Source organism: Cryptomeria japonica, chromosome 3 (genome assembly GCF_030272615.1).
Source record: "Cryptomeria japonica chromosome 3, Sugi_1.0, whole genome shotgun sequence".
Taxonomy (NCBI): Eukaryota; Viridiplantae; Streptophyta; class Pinopsida; order Cupressales; family Cupressaceae; genus Cryptomeria; species Cryptomeria japonica.
Genome location: NC_081407.1, coordinates 743,061,235 through 743,084,831, shown reverse-complemented (window position 1 = coordinate 743,084,831; position 23,597 = coordinate 743,061,235). Strand labels below are relative to the sequence as shown.

The 23,597-nt window shown below is 34.2% G+C and overlaps 1 protein-coding gene across 4 annotated transcripts in view; it reads right to left on the bottom strand.

Moving 5' to 3' along the window:
• Positions 1–4,915, bottom strand: part of LOC131042307 (uncharacterized) — a 189,266-nt gene extending 184,351 nt beyond the window's left edge. For 2 of the 4 annotated variants that reach the window (XM_057975652.2, XM_057975654.2), the window contains exons 1-2: positions 4,390–4,906; positions 4,166–4,229 (exon numbers count right to left, since the gene is read on the bottom strand). In XM_057975652.2, the coding sequence (XP_057831635.2) occupies positions 4,166–4,229; positions 4,390–4,453 (128 nt within the window). In that variant the 5' untranslated portion in view covers positions 4,454–4,906. Of the gene's footprint in view, positions 1–4,165; positions 4,230–4,389 lie in introns of all 4 variants that reach the window. The other 2 variants (XM_059218561.1, XM_057975653.2) reach the window with 2 other exon arrangements.
• Between the last annotated feature and the right edge of the window lie 18,682 nt (positions 4,916–23,597).

Below are 23,597 nucleotides of genomic sequence, written 5' to 3'. Positions count from 1 at the left end.
TGTAAAACCCCGAGCAACCAATTTGGCCTTGTACTTATCCAAGTACCATCTACATGATACTTGACTTTGTAAACCCATTTACAGCTGATAGGTTTCTTCCCAGGAGGCAGATCAGAAAGAACCCAAGTGTTATTCTTCAGAAGACTATGGTATTCTGTCTCCATAGCCTTTTCCCACTCAAGAATGCCTTTAGCCTCAGAATATGTTTGGGGCTCATGGATGTTGTGGATGTTGGCCATAAGTGCAAAGTTGATTGTATTTTGTTGCTTTCTCTTGCGGTGAACTAATCTATCCTCAAGAAGCTCATCATCACGAAGATCTCCTATTGTCTTGGCCCACCATTCAAGCCTGGGGGTAGAAGTACCAACATCTGGCATTGGAGGAAGAACATCCCCTGGAGTTTCCGAAACAAAGTCATCTGGATGCAAATCCTGTGACAAATCAGGTGGTGTTGGATCGACAGATTCCTCATCTTCAGAGTCAGAATGCTCTAAAGCCCTCCCATCATGGGAAACAAGAGGAAGACAAACACCAACATCAGAAGTCTTCATAGACGGAGTCGCAGGACTAGGAGTAGTAGAGGGCATGAATGGACCAGTAGTCTCATCAACCACAAGATCACGACTGAAAATGAGACAATCTATCTCCACATCAATCAACCTGTAGGCCTTGTGGTTGTCGTTGTAACCAGTAAACATAAGTGTTTGGCTCGTTGAATCTATCTTAGCACGTTTGGTGTCTGGAATCCATACATGAGCCGTAGAACCGAAGACTTTCAAATGGCCCAATTTAGGCTTGTGTCCTGACCAGGCTTCTTCTTGATGGCATGTGTAGGTGACCGATTCAGGAGATAGACTGCAATGCAAACTGCTTCAGCCCAGTATTTCTTAGGAACATTTCTATGCTCTATCATAGAACGAGCCATTTCAGTAATGGTGCGATTCCTACGTTCAACTACACCATTCTATTGATGGGTATATGGTGTGGTGAGTTGGCGCTTAATGCCATGTGTAGCACAAAATGTAGAGAAGTCATTGGAACAAAACTCCCCCCCATTATCTAACCTTAGAGTGACAATTTGAGAACCGGATTCTTTCTCAACTAGAGTCTTAAACTGCTGAAATGTACTTCTAATTTATTTTTCCGAACTTGAAGATCTTCATCTATATTCTTTTGTTTGATTCCTTTCTTATTTTGCCTTGATTCCTCTTGGAGACAGTCAGCCTTTAGCCTATCGAATTTTGGAAAGTTATCCCTTGCACTGATGCCTTGGACGAACGTTTCCCAGATACTAGGCAACCCATCTAAAGCAATGAGGGTTAATTCTTTGCTTTGGATCTCATATCCAAGAGTTGTTAGTTCATCCCTTAAGGTAGATATCCGCATGAAGTAGGCATTGACTGATTCTCCTTTTATCATGGTTATATGATTTATCTCTCTTTTTAGAGCCAAGGTTCTACTGGCATTGGATATCTCAAAAGTGTCTTCAAGTGCTTTGAACATGTTGAAGGTTGTTTCGTGTTTCTTTATAATGGGCATAATATTGTTCCTTACCCCATCAACTATTATTTTGATAGCCTTATCATTTCCTTCTCTCCAAATTGCTTGAGCAGGTTCAGTCGTCACCTCCTGCAAGTATGTCTTCAAATCTGATAGCGCTGGCCATTGATAGGATTGTGATGTTGAATATATACTTAAATAGATCCATGTCCTCTTCCTTTGTAGACCTTCAAATCTCTTTGATTACAATGCATCCGTTATTTAGCTTTACCCTGCAGGCTGGCAGGATTGCTGCTTTGATACCATTTGTAATGTCCCTTTCTAGAACATTTCTAATTTTTGCCCTAAAACAGTAATCCTTACTCAAAATGATAATTGCATTGAATTTATAAATATGATTTTGACTAAATTTATGAATTTATTATAAAATTCAAATTTATAAATTATAAATTATTCAAATTTATAAATTATAAATTATCACATGATTCTGAAATTAAATATAATTTTGACTAAAATTATGAATTTATTATAATATTCAATTTAATAATTTCAAATAATTCTGAAAATAAATCTGATCTTGATTTTCTGATATAATTGTCCTTCAAAGTGTGATGATTTCCTCTTGTATGTCTACTTTCAAAGTGCTTTCAGATCTGCCTGAATCAAAGGTTTTCATCCCTAACTCGGCAATGGCGATTAAGGGTTTTCATCCTCAGACTGTAAGTGTAATGGTTTATACTCCTCAAAGAAGTAATAAATAAGTATATGATACTTTTTCCCAATTGATGATCCTTTCTCCTTGCTCCTTTAAATAGAACCTTCCCTCAATAGATGCATCTCTTCAAATGTCCCTTTGATTGGAAACAAACTTTAAATATATTTTTATTTAATATTAATTGCATTGTTACCTGTGTTGAGGGGCTGCCTTTCCTCAATAGATGCATCTCTTCAAATTTTTATTCAATAGGATTTATTAACACCTAATATCTGCCATTGCCCATCATTCATTAGAATTATTCAAATGTCACTTATCTATTTTATAATCGAACACTCCCAAGACCCATGGGAATGTTATGATAGGCATCTAATTTAACTTTTTAGGAGGGGGCATTACATCATGTTTGATTCCATCAGGAATAAACTCAAGCACAATTTAACAGGCGCAAAAATCCAAATATGGTTAACATAACCATACTTAATGCCAGAGTTAAAAACTTAAATCAGCATCCAAATGAACTATGCATTATATTTTTATTTTGATGTGGTGAAGTGAGCACTCCACTGCAGGGATAATCCTGTGTTTATATGTTTGTCCAATTTCAAATATTGGCTACAAAGATATCCTCTAAAAGAGGATACACACCAATTACAGAGGCCAAGTAATTATGGCGGCACAAGGATTACCCTTAAATTTAAAACAAATCATCCAGGCATACAAAAGGTAAAATATCAGTAGTCCACCTCTGCATACCCGGCAAGCTCTAAACTGCGCAATTGGGTGTTTCCATTTGCTTAGAAAGGACACATTCAAACCAAATAGTTAGGCCTAAGGCAAATTACAATGGCTTCCACATTCATATACTTTTCATGGACTTTGAATGCGACCATTGAACATTTTGAATAAGGAAAGTGAGTAATCAGGCTGCCATGCCACTGCTCTGATCTAAACCAGAACCTAGGTATCAAAAAGAGTCAATATAAAATTTTAAAGCATCCTCAACACAAAGATTAAAATCAGTTGTCGCATGTTGCAATAGTAGAATTCCAACGATCCCCGAGGGAAGGTATCTCATAGCAGCTATGATGCAGCCCACTCTTTGTGAGACCCGGGTAGGTCAAACTGTAGGAATTCAGGAGTATTTGATTATTTTCCTGCTAATAAAAAATGTCGAGATGTGAAAATGTTGAAAGTATATTTCTCATAGTAGGTTGTTGGAACAGTAATTTTGGAGGCATGGCTCCCCAAAGTACGCAGGTTGTACTAAAAATAGGATGTCAGTTTTAAAAGATTAGCTTAGAAGAGATATTTAGAGAGTTCTTTTTAAGGAGAAAATTAGACATAGTTGAGAACTGCTGTGAAGGTGCTTTAAAAAGTGTTGGCAAACATATCGAGAATACTACTGTCAAGCCAGCTGTATTTTGAAAATATTTCCAATTTAATAAATGCCTAGATATAGCTATTATTCCCTGACTCTGAATGTTGGTCTTATGAGCAACTCTTTCTAGCATGGCATTGGTGAAGTGGTTTGTCAGGTTTTGCTCTTCTTTTTTGTGCAGGTTCACCAGATATTATGTTACTAATTTGCGGTCGGGATTGTGGTTTAGCACCGTTTCCAGCAAGCTGTTAAGTTTAGCATCTCCCCCTAATTCTTATTGTCAGTGATTTGTTGAGCAGACTGCTAAACGAGGGAGAGAACTCTGTTTGCAGATTTTATGTATGTCTTTTCCTCCTTGTTTGCGCCAAGTGATCTCAAACAAAATTTCTGAGAGTAAAAAACAGGGCCAGACCGAATACTTCCAAATATTGCAACTCTCGGCACAAACCCCAGCCCTATGAATCCATGACTTTTAAGTGTTTATTGAATGTTCAAGACATTAATATTCAAGATTTAGGGTTCTAATTGAATAAATAAATAAACCACGCAAGTGAGGATTCGAGAAATACCTGAAAAGTAAGGGAAGGGGGTAGCTATCCAAGAACTCCTTAGCCGCAGCGTCAGTTACAGGTCCTTTTAACAAACACAACGATAAGGCACAGACATAAGCAATCTTGGTAACATTTGATAAATTTGGTAGCTAAACATGCTCCAACTTAAACTACAGTTAATCCAAAACGTATCACAGTTTAAAGTGCCATTGGATAACAAACAAAGAAAATAAAATGCTAACCTGGATATGATGCAAAGTTTGAGGCTGCTGCAGCTATTGACGCTGGATCATCCATGGGTTCCATAGTAAAGCTTGCTGTCAAGAGAGAGTAAAACTTGTGCCGACAGAGAGAGGTATAAACACAAAATGCTTCGATCAAGATCGATTTATGTCTGAATGTCAATGTGTATAATAACTATTTATGGGCAGATGCGAGGTGCTAACGGTAACGCTGCTGGATGCTCAACCACTGGACACGTGCTTTTTAAGGGTTTATAACAACTATAAATGTTTTCTGGAACATGGAAGTTTTTAGACCGTTTCGCCTGCACGCATTTGAAAGTGGAAATAAATTATAAGACGTGTGTGTGCGGCGTATCTATTTCATTCGTTCTCTCTATTTAGATTAATTCGTACACTATTTTGTTCGTTGCCGGGAAACAGCGAAAAGCCCAGTTATGTAATTTGCTTTTTTTTTCAATAAAAAACAAAGTGCGGTCAGAGGCATTCTTTTTATCGTAGTCATTTTAGTAGGCACATATCGAGTATTTTCTTATTCCTCTTATCATAGAATGCACAGTTTTGTTTCGAGGATATCTGTATTCATTATCAAAACAATTTGAAAGTTGGTAGTCTATACAAGTTATTTAAAGATAATTTGAGGCTACCATTCTTGTTTTGTTTCGAAGATATTTTGAAGATATTTGTATTCATTATCAAAACAATTTGAGAGTTGTTAATCTATACAAGTTATTTAAAGATAATTTGAGGCTACCATTCTAGTTTTTATAGGTGGACTTTATTAAGATATCTTATTCATTGTCTACAATAAAATGATATCAAAAGTAGGCAATGGTAACAAAGTTTCAAGTTGAAAGGGTTTATATTGAATTTACATTATTTTTATAAATTAAAATGGAATATGAATTTAATTTAATAAAGGTTTATATTGAATTTACATTATTTTTATAAATTAAAATGGAATATGAATTTAATTTAATGTTTTTATTATTTTTTATTAAAAAGGATATTAAAGAAGATCATCTCAATCTTATCTTTTATTTGATGTTGGGTGTTATTATTTGTCACATTATTATTGTTGGAGTTATTTATTTTAGTGGTTTTGCTTTTTGGATGAAGTACATCAGCATTTTGGAGTGTTTTTTGAGCAATTTGAGTCATATCAAACTTGTTTAAGACTCTAATTTGGTAAGAATCAAGTGTAGCAAAAACTACATCAATCTATATTCTCATCTCTTCGAGGCATACTACTTGTCTCGATTACATTAGCTTGTTATAAAGTGTTGCAGCAGCTATTTGTGTTGTATTGCTTTTGATATATGATTGTAAAACACCCGATGGTAGTAATACCAATGGGTTTAGCCTTTTCCTATTGATTTATTTACTCACTTCATTGAATAGGTTGAAATTTTTGGATTTTATTCTCCTACTAAATAAGTGAAAATATTGTATCTACTTACCCCATTGACTAAGTAGAGAGTGCTAAATTTTTTACCCACTGAATAAGTGGAAGCTTTGTAATTTTACTCCACTAAATAAGTGTGAAGTGCTTAATGTTCTATACACTCCATTGAATAAGCATGAAGTGTCCATTCCTTTCATTTATTATAAAAGCACTCTGGATTGAAGAAGTGAGATTGATTGGCTTGACACTTAAGTGCATTTTCTTTAAAGTTGTTGCAATCTAGATAGTTGTGTGCTTCTTTCATTGTATGCTCTCACGTTTCTCATAATAGGGTGATCAAAAAGTGACTTGGACATTGTAATGCAATTTAAACTTAGTTGAAAATAAATTAAAAAATTATGGGTGATTATTAAAGAAATTATTATAATAATTTATAAAATTATTGTGCTTGGAGGTAGTAAGCCACGCAATTTATAATGTAAGCTTCAATTCAAAAATACAATACAGGGTCTATTAACAATCCTTTCAAAATGTAAACAATTTCAAATCTTAAATTAATATTATTTCTTGTGGAGAATCAACATAATTACATGATAGGACATTTCATAATTAATGTTGATACAATGCATAGTTTTAAGAATATATAATACCCTTTTGAAATAATAATTAATGACTAGAGATAATTTTTAGAATAACAATTATTGTATATTTAGCACCCCAAGTTACGTGGCTGATGAAGGAGGTACAGACAACATAATTGAGATCATCTAGCTAATACTAGGTACAACATATTTTGCTTTATAATTTGTACAATAAACTCGGTATAATACATATTTTGATCCCTTTTTGGAAGATAGTATGGTCATCACTTTTTAAAACAACTTAATTATTGTCTTGTACAATGACTCAATTGTTGTCTTGTAATATTGGTTGGACCCAACTTGTATTCTAATAACTACTAAAGACTAACTTGATCTTATGTTTAAAGTTGTTGGAAGTTAGGCCAATGAACAAGAAACACTTTCGATTTGTTTCATTTGCACTTTAGGCTCTTTAAGACCTGAGGAGGGTTTCCCTTCATGAAACCGGTAGTAAATATGCAACGGATCTATGACCCAGTGCCTAGCAGATCAATTTTCATATGTACTTCTAACGAGGATCTATGAAATATGTCATAAAACATGCAAGATCCTTGAAATCAATTTGAATAAGATATGAGGATACAAATTTTTGCATATAACGAGTTTAAATTTGGTTTAAGATTATTATTTTATAATCAATGTTGAGGCTATGGGAGAAACGAGAATTGTTTCGTGCATATTCAAGGTCACGGAGTCATTAAGACATGCATCTTCATTTCATAACACATCAATACACTTCAATGGTCATTCTTGAATTATCATCTTGTAATAATCCAGCTTGCAATGAGCTAACAATGTGATCCTACTATTAGGATTAGGTGTTGTATCACCTTGCATTATCTTGTAATTATTTAATGTATTATTCTTTGTGGTGCATCTAGGGGACCTGGGTATACATGCATCACTAAGAGTTAACATTCTTAGGGCCACTTTATGTGTTGTATGCATCATTGGAAAATATATTTAATGTGGAGTCTCACGTGAGAAATGTATTAAATTTAATACTAGGAAAATATTAATAAAGTGAAAACTTAGTACCCAATATTAAATGAGGGGTTAATGGTTTTGTAATCTCATGGTATTAGTCACATGGTTTTATGCAATACCACTTGGTGGTTTTTTGTGAGCTTATTTCTATAAAAGCAAACTCAAGGGTAGTTGTCTAAGGTTGGCTAGTTGGTCATTTTGGCTAAGGGGTTGAGAGCATCTCTTGCTTAGCATCTGTGAGTGTTTGAATCATGGCATGGGATGTGTGGTTGCATATGTGTTCACATGGAGCTCTTGTAGAGAGCTTGTGTTTTAGAAGTGTTCATGGAGGACGTTGAAGATGTATTCTAATGGTTTCATTGTTGAATAATACATTAGTGATGGATGATTTTGGAGGCTGGGTTCTTCCCTCTTGAGAGTTTTCCTGAGGTATATCTTGTGTCACCTTTGATGGTATGTTGTCTATTCTTTTGCCTTTGGAAATTATAAATACTTGTTTGCATAGATTTCTCTTCTAGTTTATGTGGAAATTTGTCATGTATGCCTGGAAATTTCCTAACACCTACTTCAAAATTTGTTTTGTGATAATAATATTCTTATTATTTTCAATCAAGTAAATTGCAGTGCTCCTTGAACAAAGACTGATAATGAAAACAACAAAAAGCCAACAACTGTTATTAATGGAATTTACAATCCTTGGTTATTTTATCCAAAGAAATATCATACAACAAACTTAAGATAATACACATTGAAGTGTGTATTCATACATGCTTCAAATTAAAGTATGCAATCTTATTAAAAAAGATATGTATAGATCATGAACAATTATTTCTCGTGAAACGTACTTAGAACTGGCTTATCCCACCTAGAAAAATAAATTCAAAAAAAAATCAGAAATCTTTACACCCTCATAACTTTTAGATACCCCATACTAATGATAAATATCCCTTTTAAAGGCAATAGATAACCTTGCAGGGTCATGAGAAGAAGAATTGTGTCTTAGATCTAAAGAGCAATATTTTGAGTTCAACTTCCCATGAGAACTTGGAATCTCTTCCAACAACAATATGTCATAAATCATTTTTGTAGTAAAATTTGAGATATCATGACTACATCTTCTAATGCAACTAATATTTCCTTTGATAGTACAAAAATATTTTGTTTCCCACTTCAATTTATGATTAAATGCATATGTCTAAAGTCTTACAAAATCCATGGTAGATCAAGATCATGGCAAAAATTCAAGGGTATAGTGGATATATCCTAATGTAAATGAAATCTCCTCAATATCTAAAATAGACAAAAATTATACAATTGCATAACTTCCTCAATGTTTCTTGAATCTTCCCTAAATTGAAATGTGACGTCACAGACACAAGGAAAGTTTGGCAATATCCTAAACAAGAAAAAGTCTCACTATTGCACAACTTTGTCAATTTTGCTGAGATATACCCCAAATTTGAAAGGTGACATCCCAAACACTAGGAAAGTTTCACAATATCTAAACTAGACAAAAGTTTCACACTTGCATAACTTCCTTAATTTTGCTCGAATCTTCCCCAAATTTGAAATGTGACATTTTGAGACACTGGGAACGATTTGCAATATCCAAAACTTGCAATTGTATAACTTCCTTAATTTTGCTCATATCTTCCCCAAATTTAGAATGAAATTACCAAATTGGATGTTAGATACAAGATGGGAACCTTGGTAACCCTCACATTTAGATATTTCTTTTTATTTTCATCTTAGATACTTATGCTAGAATGGGGGTATGAGTACAATAACTAAAAACACCTCCTAAAACTACAAACCCATGAATACTTTCTCATATCAATTATACAAGATTGAAAACGAGATGGAGCTATCAAAACTTGCAAGTCTTAACATGATACGATGATCAAATAAATAATGTTTTCTCCCTTTTGAATGTTTATGATAACCAAAGGATGAACACATTTTATTGTAAACAAAGGAATAAAGTGTGGAGTTAAAGTGATTTGATCTATTTTTTAGTACAAATTACAAAAAAATAAATATTATGATTCTTTTAATTTTTATAGTAGCTTCATAAATATTACAAGTAGATGATAGTCTGACTTGGCACCAAAAATTGATATAAACTCTCTTGATTAATATGGAATCTATAACATAGATTTACTTCACTCCAAATTTGTACAACACTCTTTGCAAATGAACTATTAAACATGAAATTGTATCGACAATAAGAACATAGAAAAATAACCATATAAAATGGTATGACCATAAATATTTAATTCATTTTCCACTAAACTAAAAGTAAATATTTTAGAATCACCTCAAGAATGTACAAAATATAAAATAATTGATTGAAAGGAAATAACAAACACTAAAGTAGAAAAAGAGAATAATTGCAAACTTGTAATCTTCAATGTCTTCAAACAATAATCTTTGAATGAAATCGTTTTATTGAATCAAAAGGTTGTTGTCCTTCAATCCACTCCAAAAATCCAAATATTTTCACTCTCTAAATCCTTATGCTAAGAGTGTTTACATCCTTAGGAGAAAAGACAAACAAAAATGCTCAATCTTCAAGAAAGGGGTTTAATAGTAATAACCAAGAATGAATCCCTCTTATATGTCCAACCCTCCTTTTATAGACTTATTAAGGACGAATAATTGAATATTATTCTTTTCACTTTTCCCTCTATAACTTATTTAATAAATGCTTAGAAAGATCCTTTGCTAAAATATTGTTTTTGGCTCATTATCCTATTCACATGTGTAATGTCTGCCAAGAAACCCTAGAGAATAAAGCCAACTAAAAACCCATCTACACATCATAGAGATAAAAAGAAAATTAAGGAAGAAGCAACAATACATTTAACTAAAAGAATCACTTCATTGTAAGTGCACAAATGGAAATTTAAGATATGACATCACATTATTCTTTAAGGAATTACATACATTAAAACTTACATGATTACATAACACTAATGCACAATGAGAAATAAATTCTAACATCTAACCTACATCCTCTAAGGTTCTTAATGTCATTACTAACAAAGAAACAACTATAAATATACACCACAACATAGGAAGAGTACCATCTAAACTATAAAGTTATAACCATGAGACATAACTTATCTATCACTACTACGTTACTAAATTCTTTCTATTCAACCAATATCCAATTATTTTAATCTATTAAAACATTCAACATGATAGAATCTTTTCATTCCTAAAACATAGCCGGTACCAACATCGCATAGATTAAACATATGAAAACACCATTACATTACATAATACCTCTCATATATGGAATACTGTTGCAGATATGCGTCAACCATTATAAATAGAATGTCATGACACAATGATCACATGAATGATATAAAAATACAAGGGCATAGACGAATATTTACATATAACAGAGATTACATTTGCATGATAAATCCATAGTATTAGAACTGAAGAGAAGAAGTAACATCCATCACGCACATGAACATCCAACAAGGAATCCCAATGGAAGAAGGCATCACACACCTAACCATGTGGAACCAAAAAGGTCCACCCCCCATGCTCCAAATAATGACATAAGGTCCCACACACATCACTTGACCTAGGTCGACTCCTAAACATCCAAGGGAATATGAATTCCCACCAAGACGAAACAAACTGAAAGACTAAACAACATAAAACATAGGCTCAACATAAAACACAAACTAACCAAAGGCTTCTACACAAAACAAAGGTTAAGGTCTGAGGAAACACATAGGGAGGAGTATCATCACATGTCATCAACATGGGTTTTCCTAATAGTTCGACCCTCTCCAAACTATAGACCTCGGTGCCCATTTGATGCACATGCGAAACCAAACAATATTTCCATGGAGGCAAGAATGTCGATCTACCATACAGGCCTTCTCAATCTCATCCTGAGTCTAAACGAGCACCCCAAGCCACAAGATTCCATCCTCTATCTATACGAGCACATAAGGCATGTCAGACACACCAACAATTATATTATTAATGTGTGTAAAACCCAACCCAATTAATTTAATTTAATATTATCACTTGATTAACCAGGTCTCAATGAGATTTCCTAGCAGCCACTTGAGGGCCCCGACACCCACTTGAGAGCCACTCCCCCTAATATGCTCCTAAAACATAGGGTATAACAAGAGAACCACAACATTATCATAACATCCATGATTCACATAATGAATCATCACGACCATGTCTCATAAATAAGGGCCTCCTAATTCCACATGAAACTCTATACATTAGATTCGTATCAAAATCCAATCCACATTAACAAATCTAAACCAAAAAACTTAACTCATCACATGGATATCATGCGACATCAGGTTGCCCAACCAATATACCAAAATATTCAAATACGTAAGAAGGAAGTATATATCATATAAAATCCTCACAATTAATTAAATTAGCCTTTGGATAATTACCACAGCAAATCACAAACTCCAAAACAAGCCTCTGGTTTGCCCCAAACTGACATAGACTTCAAAAATCAACCAAAAATGGAAAAACTAAGAAACAACGCCTTTGACATTTCTTTTAGCGCATTTGACACTTATTATGGGGCATTTACAAATTATTTTTACAGATTTACAACTTATTTTAGCGCATTCATAACACAAATTAGCGCTTTTACAAAACATTCTAGTGCATTTAGGACACATAATGGCGCATACACTAATTAATGTAGTGCATATAAGACTTCTTTTAGCACATTTGTTTTCTATTATAGCACATATGAAACAAAGAGCAATACACGACTCAAAAAATGACTTAAGCCCACAAATAGACTTCAGAATGATTTCAGACACAAGATCTGACTCGTACCCAATAAAAACAAGGGTAATTAACTACCCAAACATAATTAACAACTCTATGACCAAAACCAAATTTTCAAAAGCACATACATCAACCATCTCAAGCAAAATAAAAACATGCTTATATCAAATTAAACAAACGAAAAACCAAAATCTTTCCAGAACTTCAAAGGCAACATGCAAACACTTAGCAAACAATCTTTTCTCATTTAAAAAAAATACACAAACAAATAAATAAATAAATAAAAGCGATCAAAACACCACCAACCTGATAAAAAGATGAATTGGAAAATGAATAGAGAAGGAGGATGTCTCGACACAAATAGACCTTTGAACAAAGGACAAACCACAACAGAATCAACTTCTTTCAATGCAACCACAACATTCCACAATCTCTGATTTGCGAAAACAAGAGCACCCCAAAAGCCATCTTCATGAAAAATTCTCTGAAAACCATACCAATCAAAACCAAAAACCCCTTCCAAAACCAAGATCAAAACTCTTTTTTCCAACCCTTGAACACAAAATCACCTTCTTCTACAAAATACTCAAAATCCCCCCAAAAAATACATGCAAAACCCAAAAACATTTTTTCCTCTTGTATGAGAATTCAATTAGCAACTTCCCATGCAAACACAAAAGTCACTCTACCTCCACATTAGAAAGAAAAGGGAAATAAATAATAATTACCAAATTCAACTCCAAATAACCAATAAAATAAAATGAAATAATTAAATTCATAAATAAACACAAATGTTCAAATAATATAATTTAAACTCGATTACCAATAATATCTCCCACAATACATATAATATATAATAAATAAATAATTTTCCACACATAGTTATAAATGTTAAATATTATAATCCACAAAATAATATTAATACAATAATATGAGTCTCACAATATTCCCACATGAATAAATAATTACTCACGCACAAGGCTATATATAATAATATAATTATTAATCACCAAAACATCAAATCAACAATTAAAAACTAAATAAACTACATCAAACTTAGACCACATTGAGCCCAACAAGATGACTAAGTCTTAAACACTAGAATTGACGAGACACCGAATAGGTTAGAATGTGCCAAGGCCTTATATCACCTTCGATCAATTGTCATTGGGATTAATGGCACACTCAGACCTATGAGACCAAGTGAACTTGATGCCTATTACTTGCATCATGCATAACACCAAACGTTTATACACTATATATATATATATATATATATATATATATATATATATATATATATATATATATAAGATACACAAGCAGGCGAAAGAGAATCGCAACATCACACCCCGCTCATATATGAGTGATGTGGCATCATCCCTTTCACATCCACAACAGTAAGACATCATAGAAAGATAACATAGTAAATTACATCAACATCATTTACATTTAATGTAGACACCAAATTAGGGTTAGCACAAGATAAATCATCATAAGAAATAAACATGAATCACACTTCCTAAATAGCGAATAATCATGAAGTTGGTCATAAACCTAACTTCAATAATTAGTCCAAAGTATAGAATCAACATCATCATAATAATCATAATAAATCCACTAATATCAAAGAGAATATCAATATGAGGAGAGAAACAAGAAGAAAGGAGTATTGGGAACATAAACAAATCCATAAGTATCTAACACATCCTATCATACAGGATGAATAGATGAATAGAATCAGGGAAGGACACTACAACACATTTCATAATAACCTATAACTTTTTACTAATAAACATGTAATTTGTCTTTTAATAGTTATAACATAAAGTTACTAAGACAACTTGAACTATTATTTTTTCAATTACTTCCTTTACCTTTCCTTTAAGTCCTTAAAAAGGGAGATGAAAAATATAGAAGGGTAACAAGAGTTGGCAATCTAGTGTAAAAGTGCAAACTCCTAAAGTTGCACAACATGGTTGAAGAGTGTTTGTACAAGTCATGTGTTGCCTTGCTTAGATATGTTAGAAATTTCATTTATGTTTATGTGTGCAAAGCCATTATGTCAAAATCATTTATTCATGTTTGATATTTTACAGTGTGTGTTGTGTTTGGAAGGATGTTGCAGCATGGAAGACACTAAAGTAAATATGTTGCGTAGAAGTGCACATTGTGCCAAAGTACACATGAATCATTTGATGTTCAATCAATCTTGACTAATTTGCAACTTTAATACTAATGAAGCAACAATTTAGATAATGAAAAAAATTAAATGCATTCATATCTTTTTTTATCTAAGCTCCTCAAGTTTATAAGGTTTCTATTAACCTAAAATCATTAGGACAATACCAAATATTTTCTTTGGTTTTGTTTATTCCTATATCTGATAAATTAAATACAACAAATAACAATAAAGATGGAAATACATACTAGATACAAGAGTAAAATAAATATTTATTTGCATATAAAATTATTATAGAGAAGAAGACTAGAGATGATCAGCCAAGGATTATGACTAATTCGACTCTATCATACTACCTTCCTTGATGTACACAACATATTTAAAGGACTCAACAGTTTCCAAGAGGAACACAAGTGTCAATCAATTGATGCTTATAACTACCCAAGAATGACAAACAACTTAATATAAACAATTAGTACATTATCAAATGACCAATGTTATTGAACATAACAATAGACATTGTACGCTGACTACATCATCCCCCCGAAATAAAAATTCATATTCCAAATGACAAGAGTGTAGACAATGATTTGTACTAGGCAACCCCAACTTGTAGTATACTTGAAAAATCAAATGGGGGTCTAGCAGCAATTTCCCTAGCAGGGTCAAGGGGCAGCACCCCTTGCAATGTTGAGGGGAAGTGCCCAAATTAAGATCTTTGAAACCACATAGAACTCCATGTCGCATATCAATTTCTTGAGTTTTTAAGATGCCAAAAGCAATTTTGATTAAGCCAAAAAAATAGTTATTACATGTCAAAAGTTTGACCAAGTCATGCTCTCCACTTCAAAATTAATGGTCATACATTGACAAATGTATCGAGAATGTGACTTGGCTAAGAATTCCTTATGCATACAACGATATCAAATTTCCATTGTGAGGTGCGTACACCAAAGGATATATTTTGTTGTGCATTGACTAGGTGTTATACTCTTATTTACAAGGGTCATACAAGGTTTGAATTTGAATGTTGTATGATGGGAGGTTGTTGTCATATGAGGGAATGTTGTTGTTGTCATATAGTGAAGAAACAAAATTGTACAGTGCAAAGACTAGTCCAAGGTGATAGTAGACTTTTGACAAATAGAGGACAGGAACCAAAAATGGCAATGTGGTGACAAAATAATGATAGGAAGTTCAAAATTTAAGAAGGGTTTTCATTTACATAAATATTTGCAACAACATGTCGCAAGAAACAAAATTGTTTGGGGCAATACAAGATAGAACAAATACTCAAAGACATGAATTCACATAACCATCTCAACTCTCATAAAATCAATCAATTCTAAATTTAGAGAAAACAAAATGGTAATTCTTATTCACTTCAACACACAACTACAATTATAGAAAGAAAATTGACCCTTTTAAGGACCGGGCTTTAATCTTCAGACATGTCCGATTTAAAAACCTCCCATTGGACTACTCTACAATGTCTCAACTTGTAACTCTTCCACCGTTGACTCATCAAGGCTCCACCTTCTTCCACTCTTGAATAGGCTTGTTGTGCGTTGTTCCATTACCCAATATTTTCCTTTCATGATGGTCGAAACCCCTCAAAGACAACATTCCTTCTTTTTTTATAATTGGTCTCTATAATTGATTGGTTATGTTTGTTCTCTGATCAGTTATGATCAATCTATAACTATTGACCAATCAATTCTACCAACTATCTATCTTCCTACGCGTGTGGTGATAGGAAGTCTATTATGTGCTTGACACAAAGTTTAAATCACACTAATTATGGAGAATTTTGACAAACTGAGAGTACCTAACAACTACAAACCAAAATCAAAAACTTTCTTAACAAACAAAATAGAACAAGAATAATAAATCAAAATTGAGGAAGAGCGATGCTCCTTCACCAGGCTCCATTTTCCCAAAAGGATTCATGAGCTCCTACTCATGATTTCAGCAACAAAATGACCTAGCTTGGAGATTTTTGGTTTAGTTAACCAAGAAGAATCCTCAAAGGGATGATTTCTCCACTTCACCAGATACCAGAAATATTCTTGCTTGTGGATCTTATTTAATAGTTGTCTATCAAGAATGCATTCAATATCTAATAGAGTTGATGTGGTTCCTTATTGATCCCCATTTAATTGCAAGTCTACCTCTGCTACACCTCCTGCTACATCCCCTTTATAATGATATAGATTTGATACATTAAAGATAGGCAAAATTCCCATGATTTAAAGAAAGGCTAGCTCATAGACATTTACTAAAAATATCCTGAGGATTTTGAAAGGACCGATTTTTTTTTTTTTTAGTTTATTGTATTCACCCTTAGGAAATCTCTCCTTCCTAAGGTGAGCCAGCACAAGATCACCCACCTAAAAATGCAACTCTCTCTGCTTCTTATTAGAATATTATTTGTAGTGTTTATTATTTTCCTCTATGTTCATCTTAACCTCCCCATGAAGGTCATGAATGACTTTAGCAAAGTCTTCTCCATCTACACTTCCCTTCTCCGTATTACCAATATTTTTAAGTTCAAAGACACCCCTTGGATGCATGCCATATACAATATAAAAATGATTGAAACTTGTATTCCTATTTGGAGAATCATTATAGACAAATTTGGCTTGTGCTAATACCAAATCCCAATTTCCAAGTATATTCCCAACAAGGCACCTCAACATATTTCCCAAACTCCTATTAGCCACCTTGGTTTGGCCATCCGTTTAGGGATGATAGGATGAACTAAAACTAAGGTGTGTTCCCGATTCCTTCCAAAGTGTCCTCCAAAAATGCCCCGCAAACTTTGTGTCTCTATGAGATATGATACTTCTTGGAATACCATGCAATCTTATCGGTTCCTTGAAAAATAAGTTAGCAATATTGGTAGCATCACTAGTCCTCTTACATGGAATAAAATGAACCATTTTAGAGAGCCTATTTAGAACTACAAATATAGAATCATTGCCCCTTTGAGTTTGAGGAAAACCTGAAACAAAATCCATACAACTACAAATATAGAATCATTGCTCCTTTGCGTTCGAGGAAAACCCAAAGCAAAATCCATACTTACAAAATCCCATGGTCTAGATGGAACTTGTAATGATTGATACAAACTAGTATTTTGGCTCCTTCCTTTTGCATGTTGACAAACTATACAACTTTCCATATACTTATTGACATTTGTTTGCATGTTTGGCCAACATTAATGGGTACTTAATTGCAAATAAGTTTTATCTTGCCCAAAATGTCTAGCTAGGCTACCACAATGTTTCTTTAGTAAATTGTTTCTCACAGATCTTCTAGGTATGCACAATTTGGTTCCTTTGAACAATAACCCTTTTTGTAGCATAAAATCGATCCAAGGGCCTCTATCTCTGGTGATAGGACTATTGCACGCTTCATATGCATCTCTAAATCTACATCATCTACATACAACTCTTTCAAACTATCATATCCCACATTGTTAACTTGAATTTCATGTAACAACAAGTTCCTAATACTTAATGCATCAAAAAACTTATTTGTTTGTCTATTCTTTCTTCATGCCTTTGATTTAACTTATGTTGGTTGTTTATAAACTACAGAGAATGTTTACCCGTATAAATAATAAACTCCTCAGGAAGCAAGTAATGCATCTTGTTGACACCTAAAATTGTCCTAGCCTAATTAAATAAATATTTTCTTTATTTAATTATTTTATCCTAAGCCTTCTATTAATTACATAAATCTTTATTTATTTAATTCATTCATTTATCCTCTTCTAGCCTTTCCCTGTTTAAATAAATATTTTTATTTATTTAAATTATCCTTTCCCTAAATTAAATAAATATTTTATTTGTTTAATTGGTCCCACTTCTATTATTAGATAGATCTTTATTTATTTAATTAATTGATTACCTTTTTCCCTCCATGACACTTGTCATTCATCTCTTAATTTGCCTTTAACAACCTCTCTAATATTTTATTATTTCCTCTACCTGCCCTTTAACCCTCGTCGACCATTTATACCTCCACCTCTTAATCCTATCCCTCCATTTTCTAAGGTGTCTTATATATAAGAGGATTCCTTCATCCTTTCATAACCCTAATTAACGTCTTCATATGCAATCAATCAATCTTTCATGTGATCAAGCAATCAAGCATCTACAGAACCACAATCCGTTCTTTGTTGAGATTTTGTGCACAATACAAAATCTGAGAGAAACAATATCAAACAATATTAATGGAGAGGAAATAATGGAGATAAAACCCTACTAAGCATGTGAATGGTATAATCTTTCTATTTTGCTGTGATTTGCATGTTTCAAGTTCTTCATTGGTGTATGGTAGATTCTTAATTGTAGAACTAGTGTTTTATGTGGTTGGATCTTTGTTGGTTTTACAATAGTTTATCATTCCATTTTCACCATATACACCTCCATTAATGATTGAACTAATGCATAAAACTCAAGATCATGGGCAACATATTTCTTCTTAGCATCATTCAATTTTTCAGTAAAATATGTCAGTAGTTTACCTTCTTGACTAAGAACAACCCATATTACCAATCCACTAGCATCACACTCAACTTGAAATACTTTATTGAAATCAAGCAACATAAGTATAGGTTGCTCATTCACCTTTTGTTTAAGAAATGTGAAACTTCTTTCAGTATTTAATGTCCATTCAAATTGCTTCTTAGACCCCTTAATCGTTTCAAGCATGGGAGCAAGTACATGACTGAAATTTTTAAGAAACTTCATGCAAAAACTAGCAAGACCATAAAAAAATTGTACCTCTAATGCACTCTTTGGTTTTGGCCAATCAATAATGGTCAGAACCTTTTCCATGTCCATCTTCAATCTATCCCTGGACACTACAAAGCCCAAATAGATTAACCTAGTTTGCAAAATACATATTTCTTCATATTAATCTACAACTTCTCCTCATGCAACCTTTCCATCATCCTCCTCAAATTCTCCAAATTCTCTTCCTTTAACTTGCTAAACACTAAAATATCATCAAGATATACTATAAAAAACTTCCCTATGAATGGTTTTAAAATCTCATTCATAACCCTCGTGAAACTATTAGGGGCATTAGAAAGTCCAAGGGGCATAACCAACCATTCATAGAGTCCATCACTAGTTTTAAATGTTGTTTTCCACTCATCTCTGGGTTTGATCCTAATCTGATGATAACCACTTTTCAAATCCATCTTTGAAAAATACATTAAACTACTCAAAGAATCCATCAAATATTCAATCCTTGGAATTGGAAATCTATATCTAATAGTTATCTTATTAATTGCCCTAGAATTCATACACATTCTCCATTCACCTCCATTCTTAGAAACTAGAACTATAGCAATAGTACAAGAGCTAAGACTCTCACCTCCTCCCAGTAAAGACATTATAGCCTAATAAAGACATTGATAGAACTATAGCAATATTGTGAGGGTGGCTTATATATTCTCTTAGGAAACTCTGATAGGTCAACATGGCCTATCTCAGTGTCCCTTATGTGATAAATATTTGATGAGACTAATGATGGTGGGAATATTGGATGCAAATCTTGCTTCTTGAACTTCATGGCCTTCTTGTTTGAAGATGGTTTTGTCATATGTATAGGAATGATACTATAGCATAAATAAATCATCAACACTTGAGAAGAGAACACATCAATTATATTGATCATTTTGAACCAAATAGGATCATGCATGTGTTGCATTTGGTGTCATTTGGGCTACGAAAACCCTCATTGCATCATGGTAGTAGAGGTGTAAATCAGGCCTGCCAACCCTATTTACATTTGTGTGCAATTGGTGTAATTCGAGTTCATAGGCTCGAATTACACTTATGACTAAGTGTGGTTCAAAGGTGTAGTTTGGGTTCATAGACTTGAACTACACTTGGTGAAAAGGTTAGGTGTAGTTCGAACCTACGGACCCAAATTGCACCTTGAAAAAAGATTGCTATAGGTGTAGTTCGAACCCATAGGTATGAACTACACTCGGAAAGTGCGCTAGGCTAAACTGGTGTAGGTCGGACCATAGGTCCACCATACACCGAGAAGGGAAAGACAAAGTGTAAGGCGGACCCATAGGTCTGCCATACACCAGGAAATGAAAAGACTCAAAACTAGTGTAGGGCAGTGTTGTCAAGAGACACTACATTGATGTTCAGATGTTGTCATTGATGGAAAATAGAGTCAAATATCCAATCTGCAGTTCATAATTCATTCATACCTGAAGATTTATTGAGGTCCGATGAGAGGAACAGAACATCTCACAAAGTGTACAGTGTTATGGTTGGTGATTCAGGTGTGTTGATTATTTTATGTTATAGATCTCAGAGATGCATTATGGTCATGTAATATGCCTTATTCCAGGTTTATGGCCTCCGATATTGAGTCTTGTGTAAATTGAAAGATCTGGTAGACAGGTTTTCTGGTAAAATAGTGTTCAAAGGATACCGATTCCTCTCATTGCCTAATTCCTCAAGTCAATGACATACTTCCTCCCTCCACTCTTGATCGAGTGTGTGTTCCACTTCTAGATATGATTTGCTTTGGCAGTAATCAACCATCCCCTTTCAAAGAGTGTGTCATACACCTTCTTTTGGAAAGGGATAACTACAAAGTCCAAGATATTTTTTTTGTGTCTCTATCATTACTTTTTGTACCATCAATATTCCTAATGTCTTGATGTCATGGTGGTCGACACCTACTAAGTGGAAGGTCGGTGCCCATAGTGTATCTCTTCTAATGAATTTCCAAGTATCTCTCGGTAGTATGTTTACTCATAAGCCTCCATCAATGATGGCATTTGTTAGCTTCCTTTTCATCTCAATGATGGTCGACTTCTTCTCGATGCTCACTGTCAACAACATTGGATTAATGGCCTAGTTGTTTTTGGGTGGTGATTTCACAGTTAGTTCCTCGTGGCTTACATTGGTTCTAGCCAACTTTATTGTCACTGACCGTGTTAGTAATTGTCACTCTTAGTTGTGGCATAGTTTTAAGAAGGTATGTAATCTTGATGGGTATGGTTGTATGTAGAACTTGTTAAACTATGTTCTTCTCTAACTCTGATCACAATGAAGTACTTACAGTTACGTTAGAGGATATTCATTCCTTCACCAACACTTATTTTAATTCTTCTTTGGATTCTCTAAGTCATTCATTCTTTGCACAAGGATTCAAGTAAAATCCTTCTTCATCTCTGCTCTCGCAATTTCCATAACTACTTCCTCTTATTCCTCTGCATCCAACATATTAACACTCTTTTTCTTAGGCAATTAGTGTCTTCATGGTCACCTAGTCCACACCATTCACTACTCAAGGATGCACTAAGCTAGAGAAGCAACGAAGGGATCTGGTATTTTCTTTGATTTTTTGTCTATGAGGCGATCATTCGTATGGTGCAAATTTGTCTCGAGACATGATTGGAAACATATCATTGAAGATATTTTCCATTTTGCACATAAAAATGGTTAACTCTTTTCTGTTTTATGCAAGCAACACTCAGGTTGTCTTTGTTCAATTATACCTCGATGCTTGTGTCATCTTGCAATATCAAAAGTCCATGTAAGTTATGCTTAGGTCATTATGGTTCAATTATACCATGATACTTGTAAAAGAGCACAAACAAGTGACTAAACGAGAATGACAATGACAGAATTAAAGTGATCATTTAGTTGCATTTTGATCATTTAGTTACATACAATTGTTGCATATCATCTTAAACTTACAAAGCTGCATATCATTTTAATCTTGCATTAATCTCGTATCATTATCATTATCATACATCTCATTTTCAAGATACATCTCATATCATTATCATTATCATACATTTTCAAGATACATCTAACATCATTATCATAATCATACATCTCATTTTCAAGATACATCTACTATCATTATCATACATCTCATTTTCAAGATACATCTCGCAATCATAACATTCAGATAACATCACATCTCATATCAAAGTAAACACAATACATCATCACATTATCACCCATTCCATCACAAATCATGCATTCACATCATCATATAATAATCAACATTAAGAGATCAAGAACATCATTATTATCTAAGCATCCAATCATCCTCATAGTATCATCATATCAAATAATGCATATCATAAATCAATCATCATCAATAACACATCATATTAAAGAAAATCAATGTTATATATATATATATATCAAAACTGTCAAAATGTACAATGGGTATCATGTCTATCAATATAATTTAAGTGATCAAATACAACAAAGACAAGTCTCTTAGGTATGACTATCTCCTGAGGCAAACGGTCTAACAACAGATGTCCCAGCTCCTGGGTCTCCACCATATGGATCACGTCAACCACGCCCCATAACACCTCTTCTCTCTATCCTCATATGACTATGGCCAGATCGAGTGGACGTCACTATAGAATAGCTAGGAGCTCTATGATCTCGAGGGACCATCTCCTCATACAAACGCCTATAATACTCGACCTCCTTGGCCAAGTATTGTATCTCTCTCAATGTATCCTAGATTGGGGCACTAGTTGAGGCTCTCTCTAACTTGTTAGCAAGGGCCTCTGCTCAGCCCTGAGGCTTTATTGTTGTATGCCTCTCTATTAGTAGCTGAGCTATTTATCATTGCTGCGCTAACACCTATGCCTGCAGCTGCTGCACCAAGACCTGTAGCACTCTAATCTGCGAATCTTGTCAATAGGTGGGCACCCTAATCTGAACGGGTACCTATGTTGTGGTCCCACCTACACATGTCCTTGTCCGAGGTGTTGGTGGAGGTAGAATGCCAGATATCCTCCTTTGGGCAAGTTGCTTGTCATCCTTTATCCCTCCCACAACAACTAACACCACACCTATCCTACCACCCCCACCCGCACCAAGAATAAGACCACCTCTGCCAACTCCACCTCTACCACCACCCCCTCGACCTCTATCTCTGCCACCCCCTCTACCTCTACCTCCACCGCCATCTCCTCCACCACCGCCTCCACCTCCATCTCCTGCCTCCTCTCCCTCATCCTCCTCTCTCTGTCTAGGACCCCCTCGCCTCTGTGGCCGCTCCTCCTCATCATCGTCAAAATCTAGCAACAACTCTGTCGGATCAGAAATACATGCCACGACATGTGCCACAAAGTAGCCTGAGAACTCCTATGTCATCCCAGCATCCACTACCC